Source organism: Salmo trutta, chromosome 18, assembly GCF_901001165.1.
Source record: "Salmo trutta chromosome 18, fSalTru1.1, whole genome shotgun sequence".
NCBI classification, from domain to species: domain Eukaryota; kingdom Metazoa; phylum Chordata; class Actinopteri; order Salmoniformes; family Salmonidae; genus Salmo; species Salmo trutta.
In genome coordinates, this window is record NC_042974.1 from 28,097,175 (window position 1) to 28,113,786 (window position 16,612).

A 16,612-nucleotide genomic window follows, 5' to 3' on the forward strand; every position below is an offset into this window, starting at 1 on the left:
CAATTTTTATATCGTAACACTAGATATTTTAACATTAAAGTTAAGAAACTGCTTGTCTCAACCTTGATTCAGTGTCGTTTTGATTATGCCTGCTCTGCTTGGTATAGCGGGCTATCGAAAAAGCTGAAAAAGAGAATGCAGGTCATACAAAATAATGTTATCAGGTATATGCTGAATGTCCCCCCTAGGACCCACATAGGGGTACAGGAGTTCTGGGAGGTGGGATTGTTGCCTTTGGAGTCCAGAGTGGAGTGGATTAACTTAAACTTAATCATATGTTTGACATCTTAAATGATCGTGCCCCGGGTTATATGAGAAACCACTCCTCTGCCCCTGGTGCCCCCTACTGTTGGTCAGGTGTATTTATTTGAAGGATCAGTATGATGTGCAATTAATAGATTGTTTTAATGTGAAATGAATATGGTTGATTTTTAAGGTTAGGGAGAAGTGCAGTGAATAGTGTCACTTTTTAGGATGTTTGTAATTTTGTCTTGTCTTTTAATCATTATGTGTTATTGTTTTTACCAGTTTGGAAATAAGCGTTTTAATACTTTCAAGTGATATCCTCTGGGTCACCATTGAGCATTTTGTTGTATATGTCTGTTGCCAAAAATATATTCAATTCAATTCAAAACAAAAAATATAATATAAGACATTTTAAATAATTGATACTTTTACTTTTGATACATAAGTATATTTTAGCAATTACAGTTACTTTTCATACTTAAGTATATTTAAAAACAAATACTTTTAGACTTTTACTAAAGCAGTATTTTACTGGGTGACTTTCTATTAAGGTATCTATACTTTTACTTAAGGATGGAAATTGTGTACTTTTCTCCACCACTGCCTTAGTGCCATGTGACCTGCCTGAAGAATAACTACAGACCATATCAAGGGCCCTGAGTTGGTCAGGCCTCCTGGGACTACCATCCTACACTGTCCACTGAGGGATGAATGCTAACACATGCTAAAATCAGGACAAGTATACACAGAAGTGTCACTGAGGGAACAGAAACAGCCCCTCTGGTAAACAATGTGTGTGTGTGTGTACAGTATGCGTGTGACGCAGACGGACCCATGTATGAAAATTGGTCTTTTGACCAATCACTTCAGATCTTTTCACATCAGATCTTTTCAGCGCTGATCTGATTGGTCAGAAGACCAATTAGTGAAAATAGATCAGAATTGGGCTGCCTGTGTGAACGCAGCCTTTGTTGCAGAGTTTAATTGGTGTTTTTTGTTTCCTGCTGAGCTGGTCCAAACACTGAAACAATGAATAATATGCATAGCATAACAAGCATAAACATGTCCGAAGACGAATTGTGATAACCAGGTTGAAAGACGGGGTAACATCAATATTATTTATAGGAATGTCTCCATAGCAACTTGATTCAGGATCGGGTTTTGCAACAAACCTGCAAAGTACATAAATGACAAAATTGCCTCATGGGTGGAATGTTATTAATATGTTTAATAGTTTCATAAAAATCCGTTTTTTTCTATGTCAAACGGTTTTGTTATATTTCTGTCTTCTGTGATGTCCTGTGTGGCTCAGTTGGTAGAGCATGGCACTTGCAAGGCCAGGGTTGTTGGTTTGATCATTCCCACAGAAGACCATTAAAAATGAAAACGTATCCATTCACTACTATAAGTTCCTCTAGATAAGAGCTTCTGCTAAATGACTAAAGTGTATATGAAGTGTAATATTGGGACTCAAAGTCTTAGACATTTCAACTCTATATCTGACATGGTACAGGGGTCTTCTTTTTTAAGCCCATAACCATGTGTATGAGGTGTATACTTCTGTTTCACAGTAGATTTGTTTAAGACCAGAAACAATCTGTGTGACCCTGATTTAGCCCACTGCAGCAAACATTCTCTACAATCTCTGGCTGTGAGTGCTGCACATACTGTATGAATGTGAGTGCCTCGTGTGTGTGTTTGTGTGTGTGTGTGTGTGTGTGTGTGTGTGTGTGTGTGTGTGTGTGTGTGTGTGTGTGTGTGTGTGTGTGTGTGTGTGTGTGTGTGTGTGTGTGTGTGTGTGTGTGTGTGTGTGTGTGTGTGTGTGTGTGTGCATGCGTGTGCGTGTGTGTGTGTGTGTGTGTGCGTTCGAGGTATGTGTTCATGCTTTGAGTGGTGAGTGTGTATCTGCATCTTCTCGGCTATCCCAGGGGAATCCCTCTCGGATGCAAATGGAAGTGCAGTGCATGTGGCTTAAATAAGTAATTGCTCTGTTGTTGTTTTCAACTGGAGCCAAGCGGACTTCTCTGCTTTTCACAAATCAACACCAGGTGGCAGTTGGGAGTCTGTGACGACGTTCTGTCTATTACTGCCGCTGCTCTGCTGTACGTCTCTCTGCAGGCCATCAGTACACCAGACAAAGAGTCAATAAAGAGCCCTGCTTCAATAGCATTGCAGTTTACAGCCCATTTCTTTCTAGAGGCATTAATTAGGCTCCACTGCACAGATGGTCTGGCGAGTATGGAAATAGAAAGGGAAAGAGAGAGAGAAAGATGGAGAGAGATAACAAGAGAGAAGACAGAGTAATAAAGGAGGAGCCAAGAATATCATGCATGAGAGAAAGTGTAAATAATTAAATGAGCAGTCTATTGGTGTGTTTGCCCCAATTTTGTATTGTGTCAGGCTTGAGAATAATTGCTATCCCATAATGAAAGAGAATAAAACAAGACATGTACAAACAAGAATTTTGGATTTAGTTCAGTTGTACTGTTTATAAAAGAAGCAGTCTGCTTTGATGCCAACATATATCTTTGTATTTTTGGATGAATGTGTGAATGTAACCTCTAATTCTTGGATGCATGTGTGTAATAGGTGAATTTTAATTTGTGTGAGGTTGTGTTTTTAGTACCAATGAATGTGTGTCTGAGTCTATGTGTCTGGATGTTAGTAAGGCAACACGCAGTCTCGTTTGAGATGGCTTCAAAGGACAAACACTGTAACGGTTTAAAAGACCTGTTTAAGTCACCGAAAGCAGACAGACAGGGGAGGGGCAGGGTACATTGTTGAGTGACCGTAGGCGTCGCTTGAATGAAGGAACAGAGTGAAAGCGTGATGAGGGCGTGGAGAAATTGTATTCCTCGAAGACCAGATGTACGGGATGTCAAGGTATTACACCTGTCGACTACTCCTATCCACTTCTGAGGTAGGCATACATACTGAATCTGGAAGTGGGGCCATTATACTATTTCTTTAATCTGATCACATACATACATATCATTTTTATTGCCTTTCATTGCAACTAGTCAAACACAAGATAAAGGCCGTTGCAAACTCCCAATGTAACTTTTCTCTCTTTGATTTCTCTATATAGCAGACCCAGGTTTGGGCGGAGAGGCAGCAGGAAACACCACAGACAGTATCTGTTTATGAGATACAGAGCACCCTGTCTGTACTGCAGCCCCATTGCCTGGGTCATGTGATGGGGGAGTAAAAAGACAATATGAGGGATGACGGAGCTGTTAATCCATAACTTCAACCTTCACTCTGACCCTGAACCCTGTTTGGCAACACTTTATGTGGATAGTCTGTAGAGTATCTACAGATGGACTATCCACAGACTATCTAATAACCCTAAACCTTGTTCTAAACCTAACCCTAGCAGTAACCTTAGCAAGCGGTTGCTTATCAACAGATAGTTTGCTGATAGTATGAAAATCCGGACTATCTAAATAAAGTGTCACCCTCTGTTCTGTCACAATAAGGATGAGGGGACGTCAGGCATTAAGACACAAGGGGTTAAATTAACTCACTTCAAACACATCTTCATCAACAAACCTGACCAACGCATATACTGACATAAGTACATCTACTGTATAAGTACAGGTGTTACATTATCTGACAGCGTGCACACTACCAGTAAGTCTCACATTGCCAAACCTCTAGGAGAGGACTAAAAGTATTGTTCTGCGAAGTCTTTCTCAATGTCCTGGTGTGTATGCATGTGTGAATTGTATGTTTGTGTCTGTGTATGTGTGGCATCGTGTAGGATGATCTGGAGTGGTGGGCAAAGGGAATAGGGGTGGGGATGGTCACAGTGGTAAGGTGGGTAATAGTCAGGGGTGAAGGACATGGACGGTAAAGGTATAAGGGCAGGAATGTGTAGCTTGTGTGGTGAGGGGTGTTGTGGATGGGGAGGATCTTTCAGAATGTTTAGTTTCCATCGAGTCACACAAAGAAAGCATCAGAGCGGGCACCCCAAGGTTGGTAGGGCTCCCCAGAAACAAGAGTTGGCAATGGGAGACGCAGGACGAGCAGCATCTAACACAGGATTTCTTCCAGAAGAGAGGACGAGGGAGGCTGCTGCAGATCACTGATGTCAGAACCAACACTCCTGAGATAAGGAGAGAGAGAGAAAGAAAGAAAGTCACATATTTCTACTGCAGATGGTATACATCAGTACACTTTACGTTCCAATGAAGCGATTATAATGGATAAAGACTAGCCAATGTGTCTGTTTCGGCAGAGTATTGGATTATCTGGCAGTTTTGGGTGCCACCCTCAGTTCGTGCCCCATTTTAGAAAGTGGATGTAATATAAATACAGTATATCAAAAGGTCTGCTTTCAGTTGATGAGAGCATATAGTTCCTGCTATAGGATATTAGTGAATGATGCACAGGTGTAACAAATCTCCTAGCTCACATCTAACCCCATATCTGGAACTGTAGGGTCATCGTAACCGCTTGGGTCTTTGAGGCTTTCCCCCACGGCCTCTTGAGTAAAACTAAACCTTTATACGATAGTAGATCACTTCTGTTATTTGAACACTAAATCAAATGTCACAGCAATTTTAGAACCCCCTTAAAGTGGCAATCAGCAGTAGAAATAATACCAAAGCGAGCTCCTCACCCCTGTTTCGGTAAAAAGCTGAGGGATGGGGCTGGAGAAACAGAACCACTCTCATATTCATAGACAGAGCGATGTATACAAGGACTGACCATCCATGATATCAAAATGATAGTTTCAACCATGTTTTGAGACTATACAGTGTTTGTTTACATGTTACTTGTTTACAAACGTTGGAGTAAAACAAGCTTATATCTTGAGTTCTGATGGGGTACAACCGTTGAACTGAGCTCATGAGGCGTTTATAAGTTATGTTCTTCAAGAATCAATGGGCGCATTTGATTCATTTATAAGTCCAACAATTGATGTAGCAACTGCTGATTGCCCCTTTAAGCTGTTCAAATTAGCATATGGCTATTCCTGAGAGGAGATGGATGTTATACCACCTCGCGCCTGGTCATACATGAACACATGCACATGGATATACTTCAACACACAGAACCCACCCCCTTTATACTCCTATTGTACAAACAAACACACTCACCTACTGTCCTGCCTGCTCAGCTCCCTGAGAGAAGTCACTCTGTGTGGTACAAACAGAGAACGGGGATCAGCATGTGAACGAATAGATACCGTCTCTACCACTACTGCTGCTGCAGCCGACTGCTGCTGCTACAGAGGAGGATGGCGATGACAACCTCCTCTGATGCAATATCCAGCTGAGCATGTGAGTAAGGGATTTGGAGGAGGGTTAAGCTGGAAAGAAATACAGATGTCCGTGTATTTAAACCACGGTTCTGGTTAAAAGACATGCACGGGCATCTCTTTAGAAGGGGAGTTAAGGCTTGAATGGGAGAACATGCATTGCGATATTACGGACTCAGGCGCTTAGGAAAAATGATACATCCTAGACAGTTTCCTCGTGAGTTTATTCATGCCCAACAATTACCTTTGCAATCATCTCTCCTAGGATATCAATTATAATTATGACTCCCGGCATGGAATTCTGGTAATAGTTTGGTGAATGGTCTAAAGTCTGATTATCTAGTTTGATTCTGATTATTCATGGCAGTGGCAATATTGCCTGATCTGGTTGTAGAAATGTTAATATAATTAAACTTATTGCTGTGGGAATAATTATGACCTCAATCCCCAATATTATAATGATTATAATTCATATGGGCAATTCTAGCAGGGACTGACTTTAATCATGTCTTAACCACATAATATAACAGAGACTGAGATTGTGAAAATGAGAGTGATTGTAGCATGTCATCGGGTATGGCTATGGTTGTTATACTTGACCTAGCCTCTACTGTACTCTCTCCCACAAAAGGCTTTTAAGTGCCTTTGAAAATGGTACATGATAGAGCTGTGAGAGCGAGACAGAGAGATAGGAGATTGGAAAAAGGGAGGGGGTTGAATGTATGCTGTGGAGAGGAGCGATGGAGCGATGGTTAGAGCTGTGGATTTAATTACTGATGGATCTTCTTGATTTACATTGTAAAGAGCCGAAAAGAAGGACACACACACACACACACACACACACACACACACACACACACACACACACCAACCTGGTCTCAGGACATTCATATTATTCTGTACGTAAATCGGAGCCACTCCATTTGGTATGATATGTTACGTTTCGTATGGTATGTATTAATTTGTGGACGTCCATCACCCATTACGCATAATATGTTACGAATTAAAATTTGTATTACATGGTACGAATTTGCAAAATTGTAAATATGTTACGAATTTGCAAAACGTATAATACAGTATGTTTCGAATTCTAGCTAGGTGGTTTACATTAGATAGGCTAGGGGTTAGGGTTAAGGTTAGGAGTTAGGTTAAAGGGTTAAGGGAAGGGTTAGCTAAAAGGGTTAAGGTTAGGGTTAGCGTTAGGGTTAGGGGAAGGGTTAGTTCAAAGGGTTAAGGTTAAGGTTAGAGTTAGGGGAAGGGTTAGCTAAAAGGGTTAAGGTTAGGGTTAGGGTTAGGGGAAGGGTTAGTTAAAAGGGTTAAGGTTAGGGTTAGGGGAAGGGTTAGCTAAAAGGGTTAAGGTTAAGGTTAGGGGAAGGTTGGCTAACATGTTAAGTAGTTGCAAAGTAGCAAAAAATGTGTAAGTAAGTAGTAAAATGCTAAAGTTGTCAATGATGAGATTTGAACTCTCAACCTTTGGGTGCTAGACGTTTGCATTATACGCCCATCCATCCACCCCGACCAACCATCCTACTTTCGTTTTTGCCTTAAGTAACCACCTGTTAACATACTTACCGTAACATATCATATTAATTTGAGTGTCCCGGATTGACATTTACTATGTTACGTCTAGTCTATGAGACCAGGCTGCACACCCACATACATAAACGTACACTCACCCCTGCCTGCATGTTCACCCACAAACACAGAATATAGATTTAGAGTGGAATTAAGTAATTTTGCACCCGAGTGGTGCAGCGGTCTAAGGCACTGCATCTCAGTGCTAGAGGCGTCACTACAGACCCTGGTTCGATCCCTGGCTGTATCACAACCGGCCGTGATAGGGAGTCCCATAGGGCGCCACACAATTGAACCAGCATCGTCCGGGGTTAGGGGAGGGTTTGGCTGGGATAGGCCTTCATTGTAAAATAAGAATTTGTTCTTATCTGACTTGCCTAGTCAAATAAAGGTGAAATAAAAACTGCATATCTAAGCATACATCTTGAGCTGTCTGTATCCTCCTGACTGGTCATTCTTTTCTTTTTTTTAAAGAAACATAATATGCTTCTCTGCATCTCTGCTATGATCTCTGGGTAAAAGATGGGAGAAAGGAATGTGAATCTTATTCAGTACATTTAGCTTTCTTTTCTAAAGTCTGCCAACCTGGTTAGAACAAACTAGCTACTCTAACTTGATTGATAGCCTGAAATGGCTTCTTGGTAGCTAGTTATGAGGTTGGGAGATTGGATCTATCTGGGCTAGCTAAAGCCAACTTCATAAAATTGCTAGGTGGCTATTAGTATTACAGAGAAACAAACAAACCAATTTTTTTTAAATACGTGTATTTTTTAAACAGGACAAATCTGAGGGAGCACGTGCCCCTGTGCCCCCTCTGGGCATGATACCTCTGACTGTAATATAGCAGGGACACAGCTGCTGTATCTGACCTGCACTACACAGACGAAGAAGGCAATAAAGGCAGCAAGCATCATGCCGTGCATTCATTCATTCATTCATTCTACTAAACTATCCACCACACACCCCTTCAGAACCAGAACCAGCCACCTCAGGCTTAGTGTCCAGAGCTACAGCTTCTTCCTGTTCCTGCCAGACACAACAGTTATGGGTGGAAGGAGAAGAAATTATACAAGTTACCAACAATACGCACAGACAGACATACACAAACATAAAATACACAAGTATGCGTTGATCCTTTTCCTCGGCATTCGTTATAACAGAGACACTAAAATCAGAGATATGCACACAAACATTAATACGACAAGTCAACTTGGGAAAATCAGTGTTTTTGACACCAGGATAAGACTGTTGAAGGATGGACCTGTTGAAGTCTCTTCTCCTGGAATCGCAAGGCTGATCTCAAGTCTGTTATAACTGTCTCTATTCCAACCACCTCCAACCGTCCAGCCCACAGTTCCCAGTAGAGGAGAGGGGTTCGCCATCATCTTCACAATATGAAAAGACAGGATGTGACTCACCTGGTTCACCAATCCGGAGTTCACCGCTGCGTTCTCCATCCCTTCCACTGTTTGCTGAGACAGCTCGTTGGCCCCGGCGACCGTTGCGTCCCCGACAATATTGGCTTGGTCAGTTGTTCTCTGGGCCACTGGGGAAAGGGGGACAGGGGGTTGTCATACTCTGTCCCCGGAGAACCAATGTTTCACCTCAGAATTTGGTTTGTGAAAAAAGTCTGATCCCTGCATACTTATGAAATGTAACGCAGGATATTTTCTGTGGGTAGTGTTGCACTTACCTGTGTTCACACCTGCTACCATTCCGTCCTTTGTCTTGTTCCCTGTAAAAGAGAGAAACAGATGCTAGATGATTTATGTTTAAATGGCGTTTCTCAAACTCCAAGCGCTTTAAACTCGGACAAAACAGAGTTGCTAGTACTAGGTCCGAAGAAACAAAGAGATCTGCTTTTGGATCTGACAAGTCATCTTGATGATTGTACAGTCGTCTCAAATAAAACTGTGAAGGACCTCGGCGTTACTCTGGACCCTGATCTCTCTTTTGACGAACATATCAAAAATATTTAAAGGACAGCTTTTTTTCCATCTTTGTAACATTGCAAAAATCGGAAATATTTTGTCCAAAATCACTTCTAGATTAGACTACTGCAATGCTCTACTCTCCGGCAACCCGGATAAAGCACTAAACACGGCTGCTAGAATCCTGACTAGAACCAAAACATTTGATCATATTACTCCATTGCTAGCCTCTCTACATTGGCTTCCTGTTAGGCTAGGGATGATTTCAAGGTTTTACTGCTATGCTACAAAGCATTACATGGGGTTGCTCCTACCTATCTCTCCAATTTGGTCCTGCCTTACATACCTACACGTACGCTACGGTCACAAGACGCAGGCCTCCTTAGTGTCCCTAGCATTTTTGAGCAAACACCTGGAGGCAGGGCTTTCTCCTATAGAGCTCCATTTTTATGGTCTCACCTACGTAGCCACTTGAATCCAGTGGCGCGATTTTTGAAACGTTTGAAATACTATTACTTCAATTTCTCAAACATATGACTATTTTACAGCATTTTAAAGACAAGACTCTCGTTAATCTAACCACACTGTCCGATTTTAAAAAGGCTTTACAACGAAAGCAAAACATTAGATTATGTCAGGAGAGTACCCAGCCAGAAATAATCAGACACCCATTTTTCAAGCTAGCATATAATGTCACAAAAACCCAAACCACAGCTAAATGCAGCACTAACCTTTTATGATCTTCATCAGATGACACACCTAGGACATTATGTTATACAATACATGCATGTCTGTTCAATCAAGTTCATATTTATATCAAAAACCAGCTTTTTACATTAGCATGTGACGTTCAGAAAAAGCATACCCCCGCAAACTTCCGGGGAATTTACTTACAGTTTGCTAAATTACTCACGATAAACGTTCACAAAAAGCATAACAATTATTTTAAGAATTATAGATACATTACTCCTCTATGCACTCGATATGTCCGATTTTAAAATAGCTTTTCGGATGAAGCACATTTTGCAATATTCTAAGTACATAGCCCAGCCATCACGGGCTAGCTATTTAGACACCCGGCAAGATTAGCCTTCACCAAAATCATATTTCCTATAAGAAAAATGGTCTTACCTTTCCTGTTCTTCGTCAGAATGCACTCCCAGGACTTCTACTTCAATAACAAATGTAGGTTTGGTCCCAAAATAATCCATCGTTATGTTCCATCAGCGACGTTTTGTTAGTGCGTTCTAGACACTATCAGAATTGTAAATCACGGTCATGAGCATGGCGCAGAACGTGACAAAAAAATTCTAAATATTCCATTACCGTACTTCGAAGCATGTCAACCGCTGTTTAAAATTAATTTTTATGCAATTTATCTCGTAGAAAAGCGATAATATTCCGACCGGGAATCTGCAATAAGCTAAACAGCCGAATGAAAATACTCCACGGGGGCGAATCGCGCACGCGCCTAGTTCTATTGCCACCTAATGGGACACTTGGAAAAGGCGATAATCTGTTTCAGCCTGAGGCTGCCTCGTCATCGTTCAGGTTTTTCCCGGGTTCTGAGAGCCTATTGGAGCCCTAGGAATTGTCAGGTTACAGCTAAGATCCTTACTCTTCAATAAACAGAGGCAAGAAGAACGACTCCTTGTCAGACAGGCCACTTCCTGCATGAAACCTTCTCAGATTTTTGCCTGCCATAGGAGTTCTGTTATACTCACAGACACCATTCAAACAGTTTTAGAAACTTTAGGGTGTTTTCTATCCAAACCTGAACAATAATATGCATATTCTAGCTTCTGAGTTGGTGTAGGAGGCAGTTAAAAATGGGCACATATTTTTTCCAAAATTCTCAATACTGCCCCCTAGCCCCAACAGGTCATTACTGAAGACTCATATTTTCAGTAGGTCCTATGATTGAGTGTAGTCTGGCCCAGGGGTGCGAGCATAAACGGCAAGGCACTAGAGCGACGAACCACCCTTGCTGTCTCTGCCTGGCCAGCTCCCCTCTCTCCACTGGGATTCTCTGCCTCTGACCCTATTACGGGGGCTGAGTCACTGGCTTACTAGTGCTCTACCATACCGTCCCTCGGAGGGGTGCGTCACTTGGGTGTGTGAGTCACAGACGTGATTTTCCTGTCCGGTGTTGCGCCTCCTCGGGCTCGTGCGGTGGAGGAGATCTTCGTGGGCTATACTCAGCCTCGTCTTAGGGTAGTAAGTTAGTGATCTGTTGATATTCCTGTAGTGGTGTGGGGGCTGTGCTTTGGCAAAGTGGGTGGGGTTATATCCTGCCTGGTTGGCCCTGTCCGAGGGTATCGTCGGATGGGGCCACAGTGTCCCCCGACCCACCCCTGTCTCAGTCTCCAATATCTATGTTGCAATAGTCTATGTGCCGGGGGGCTAGGATCAGTCTGTTATATCTGGTGTTCTCCTGTCTTATCTGGTGTCCTGTGTGAATTTACGTATGCTCCCTCTAATTCTCTCTCTCTCCCTCTCTCCCTCTCCTGGAGGACCTGAGCCATAGGATCATGTCTCAGGACTACCTGGCCTGATGGCTCCTGGCTGTACCCAGTCCAACTGGTCGTGCTGCTGCTCCTGTTTCAACTGCTCTGCCAGTGGCTAGGGAACCCTGACCTGTTCACCGGACATTCTACTTTCGACTCTTTCTCTTTCTACCACACCTGCTGTCTCGACCTCTGAATGATTGGCTATGAACAGCCAACTGACATTTACTCCTGAGGTGCTGACCTGTTGTACCCTCTACAACCACTGTGATTATTATTTGACCCTGCTGTTCATCTATAAACGTTTGAACATCTAGAAAAACACTCTGGCCTTAATTGGCTATGTACTCTTATAATCTCCACCCGGCACAGCCAGAAGAGGACTGGCCACCCCTCAGAGCCTGGTTCCTCTCTAGATTGATTAACATTGGATTGGGGCACTCAGCTTCCAAATCAAAAGGCAAATTGGAATAACTTAGCGAGGACACCAGGATCAACATCTCCAGGCTTCCCTAACACTTCAATACTTGATGAATTAGGCACAGAGAATCAGTCTCCCTCTCTAATGGTTATTACATAGGGCCAGGTCCTTGTTGTCTGTTCTAAGAGCAATGGGTTCTGCTCAGCTGGACCAGGATTGTCTGTTCTCTCCCAGGCTCTGCCACAGTGCTCTGCTCTGTCTCTCTGGGCCCTCTGGAGCTCAGCCCATATCTGGCTCACAAAGACTCCTTGAGGAGAGAAAAGGTCAGTCATTCCTTCAGCCATAGAGCTGTATGGGTTGAGGCCTGCTGGCTGGCCAAACCCACTCCACCTCCTCAATACAACTGGCATGGAGCATTGGAGTGGATCTCTCTCTCTCTCTCTCTCTCTCTCTCTCTCTCTCTCTACCTCTCATGCAAATCACCAGCACAACAAGCCGTTGCTCTGTTCCCCCTGCTGACCCTTTGAGCTGGGCATTTTTGAAAATCCCTCCCCAGTCCCCACACACAAACACATTGCTCAAGTCAAGCGTGTCATTGTTATTTAACTCCCTACACAACAATGGGCTAATTTAGTACTAGGGACATGGAAATTGCCATGAGCTAAAGTCCAACTGTCCAATGTAGAACACAGGAAAAAACACAGACACAGGAACCAGGCTATTGTATTGTTAATGCTGTAAAATCAATAGAGAGGATGGTAATATCACCAGCCAGCCATCAATGTTGTAACTTGACGTCAGTTCTTGTGCAGAATCTAACATGACTTCATATCAGCAGAGGGACATTGTGACTGTGGTTACAGTTACCTCCCCTTGCACCTGAGATGGTAAATACAGTTACTATAATACATGACTACACACCCACAAAACATCCTGTTCGAGTGTTTATATTCAAAGATAACAACTGAAACACAGGACGTCTCATCAGAAGGTTATAGCATCTTTGATTCTGTGTGTAGTAATCTTGGTACTCAGAACCAAATCTTACATGCGTGCTGGCCAGCTAATTGTTTCGTCTGCCATGAGAGATGTATTGGTGGGTTGCATTGCATCTTCTTCTCACTCTCTCTCCATCCAGTCTCTCTCTCTCTCTCTCTCTCTCTCTCTCTCTCTCTCTCTCTCTCTCTCTCTCTCTCTCTCTCTCTCTCTCTCTCTCTCTCTCTCTCTCTCTCTCTCTCTCTCTCTCTCTCTCTCTCTCTCTCTTCACTGCTTCTGATTCATCTGCACACGTCTTAATCCTTCCATGATAAGATGGTGCTTAATCTGTAACCATAAGAAGAAGGAGGGAGTGGGAAGGCAGCGAATGAGGAGGATGAATAAGAAATATTGCATTTTAGCATCGTTTATCAATTGAAAGATACACACTGTGCAGCTCAGTTATCGTTTGATGAACAAAATAACACTGTGGCTAAATTAATGGAGAGCAGTACAATCCAGACATAATGGGATCATTACCTACCATTGTGTGTGTGCACATGTGTGTGTGTGTGTGTGTGTGTGTGTGTGTGTGTGTGTGTGTGTGTGTGTGTGTGTGTGTGTGTGTGTGTGTGTGTGTGTGTGTGTGTGTGTGTGTGTGTAGACATACGTACGTAACTGTGTGTGTGTGTACATGCGTACGTGCAACTGTGTGTGTGTGTGTGTGTGATGGTGGTAGTGGTGGTAGGATATTCACGTCTCAGCTGTGATGTGAGGGAACACTCTGGCACACTGTGACCTCTTGTCTGTGATTGTGGGAGACAGCCTCCCTCCCTCCTCTCAGCTCTGCACACTCCCTGTCCTGTAGAACTGGGCCTCGTGACTGTCTGCCACCCACCCAGCAGCAGCTGAGCATCACACACACCAATATAGATACATGCCTGCACCATTGCACACGTACACACGTACACACACACACACACACACACACACACACACACACACACACACACACACACACACACACACACACACACACACACACACACACACACACACACACACACACACACACACACACACACACATATATATAAACAACACAGAATGCACCTGCTCAAACCTAGTGTGTTATAATACGTCCAGACCACAGGAGGCTGCTACCATTCCACTGATTCCGCTCCAGCCATTAGCACCAGCCTCCTGTGGACCACACAGTAGTGAATTCACACTAGACCGCCTCACACGATAGTACACTGTGTACAGACATCAGTCAATCCCGCACCCACTGAATAAAGTGCTCACACTCAAACAGATGAACGTAGTCAACGAACGCAGGCACGGGCAGACATGGACACACATGCACACACACGCACACACACGCACACACAGGATAAGGGATCACTGAGAGGCTGTGCAGATAAACACAGGCAGCAGATCAGGGTTAGGGGAGGATTCGTGACAATTCTCCTCCTTTTTAAAAAAACATAATCCATTCTCTCTTACACAGTGTAGATGACTCACACAGTAACGTGTGTGATGGAGGCCTGGTGGGGCTTGGCTGTGTGTAAAAGCCTCAGTATACTCCGCACGCTCAACTGCTCCAACAGCACTGTCTCAGAGCACTCAGTTGTTTGATCATAGACAGGCAGATCTGATTGTCAGCCACTGAAAGTCCTGTGATGCATATATGGAAGTGGATAGGCATAGGGATGCACACTGTGACAGGTGCATATATGGAAGTGGATAGGCATAGGGATGCACACTGTGACAGGTGCATATATGGAAGTGGATAGGCATAGGGATGCACACTGTGACAGGTGCATATATGGAAGTGGATAGGCATGGGGATGCACACTGTGACAGGTGCATATATGGAAGTGGATAGGCATGGGGATGCACACTGTGACAGGTGCATATATGGAAGTGGATAGGCATAGGGATGCACACTGTGACAGGTGCATATATGGAAGTGGATAGGCATAGGGATGCACACTGTGACAGGTGCATATATGGAAGTGGATAGGCATAGGGATGCACACTGTGACAGGTGCATATATGGAAGTGGATAGGCATAGGGATGCACACTGTGACAGGTGCATATATGGAAGTGGATAGGCATAGGGATGCACACTGTGACAGGTGCATATATGGAAGTGGATAGGCATAGGGATGCACACTGTGACAGGGATGGGGGGTTAGTACGCTGCACCCTTCTCGCTCAGAAGAAGGGGAAAGAACAACGAAGATAAAAAATAAAGGAGAATAGACCAAAATTAAGCTTGGTCATGCTGACGAGATATCTGGCTGTGCAGTAGGGGTTCAATTATCTCTTTACAGTGCTGTGAAGATCAATACACCAATGAAATGTGATGGGCCCTGCCCTCTGCGGCTGACTGGCTCCACTAGGTCGTTCAGCAGAACGGGGTGGATGACAGACCGCCTCCGTGTGGTGGGGATGATTTATGATGATGGATGAAGATGGATACGGCCTCCTCTGTCTCTGCTTATTGACATCCAATGAATGATAATCCCACGAACTGGATTCTGAGTGCACCACCCACTCATTCATAATCTCGTTCCCTCGCTCTCATTCTCTTATCTCTCTTTCTCTGCCTCTCTCTCTTTTTCTTTTTTCTTCCCTTCCTCTTCTCCCCCCCTTCCACTCTCCCTCACCAGGAAGGCAACCAGGAATCGCATCACTCTCAAATGTTTCATTTATTCATTCATTTATCCTTTCCCTCTTGTTCTCCTTCGTTCTCTACCATTTCCTCTCCGCCCCTCTTCTCCAGGTTGTTAGTGCTGTAATCTGGTACCCAGACACTTCCGCCCAAATGTGTGAAGAGTCTGGTGGACCAACGCGTCAAACTTGGCCTTCGTTAGCTACAGCAGGGTTCTCCAACTGGCGGCACTCGAGCCGAATTTGGCCAGCGGGTGGTTTAAGTTGGTGCCACTTTTTTTATTTTCTTATTTTCGTTGTTGGACATAAAATGTAAAAACATCAGGAAATGAAGTGATTTTAATTCAAGAAATCTCTTCAAGTATTCCCACGCATAATAGGGAGACGTGATCGTATACGAATGTAAGAAAGGTTTGAAATTATTATGTTTTAGCCAAATATTATACATGTTTGGGCTTCTTGAGGTCAATTTGCAACATGTGCAAGCAAGCATGTGGACACCCCTTCAAATTAGTGGATTCGGCTATTTCAGCCACACCGTTGCTGACAGGTGTATAAAATCGAGCACAACGCCATGCAATCTCCATAGACAAACATTGGCAGTAGAATGGCCCGTACTGAAGAGCTCAGTGACTTTCAAAGTGGCACCGCCGTAGGACGCCACCTTTCAAGCAAGTCAGTTCATCAAATTTCTGCCCTGCTAGAATTTCCCCGGTGAACTGTAATTGCTGTTATTGTGACGTGGAAACGTCTAGGAGCAACAACGGATCAGCAGCGAAGTGGTAGGCCACATAAATTCACAGAACAGGACTGCCGAGTGCTGAAGCGTGTAGCGTGTAAAAATTGTTGCAACACTCACTACCGAGTTCCAAACTGCCTCTGGAAGCAACGTCAGCACAAGAACTGTTTGTTGGGAGCTTCATGAAATGGGTTTCCATGGCCGAGCAGCCGCACACAAGCCTAAGATCACCATGCGCAATGTCAAGCGTTGGCTGGAGTGGTGTAAAGCTC

General features: G+C 43.7%; 1 protein-coding gene across 2 annotated transcripts in view; it reads right to left on the reverse strand.

Moving 5' to 3' along the window:
* Positions 1-2,616: 2,616 nt before the first annotated feature.
* Positions 2,617-16,612, reverse strand: part of LOC115153126 (synuclein) — a 17,147-nt gene continuing 3,151 nt past the window's right edge. The window contains exons 2-6 of one of the 2 annotated variants that reach the window (XM_029698199.1): positions 8,781-8,822; positions 8,506-8,633; positions 8,051-8,113; positions 5,352-5,390; positions 2,617-4,354 (exon numbers count right to left, since the gene is read on the reverse strand). In XM_029698199.1, coding sequence (XP_029554059.1) covers positions 5,352-5,390; positions 8,051-8,113; positions 8,506-8,633; positions 8,781-8,822 — 272 coding nt within the window. In that variant the 3' untranslated portion in view covers positions 2,617-4,354. The remainder of the gene's footprint in view (positions 4,355-5,351; positions 5,391-8,050; positions 8,114-8,505; positions 8,634-8,780; positions 8,823-16,612) is intronic. The other variant, XM_029698200.1, reaches the window with a different exon arrangement.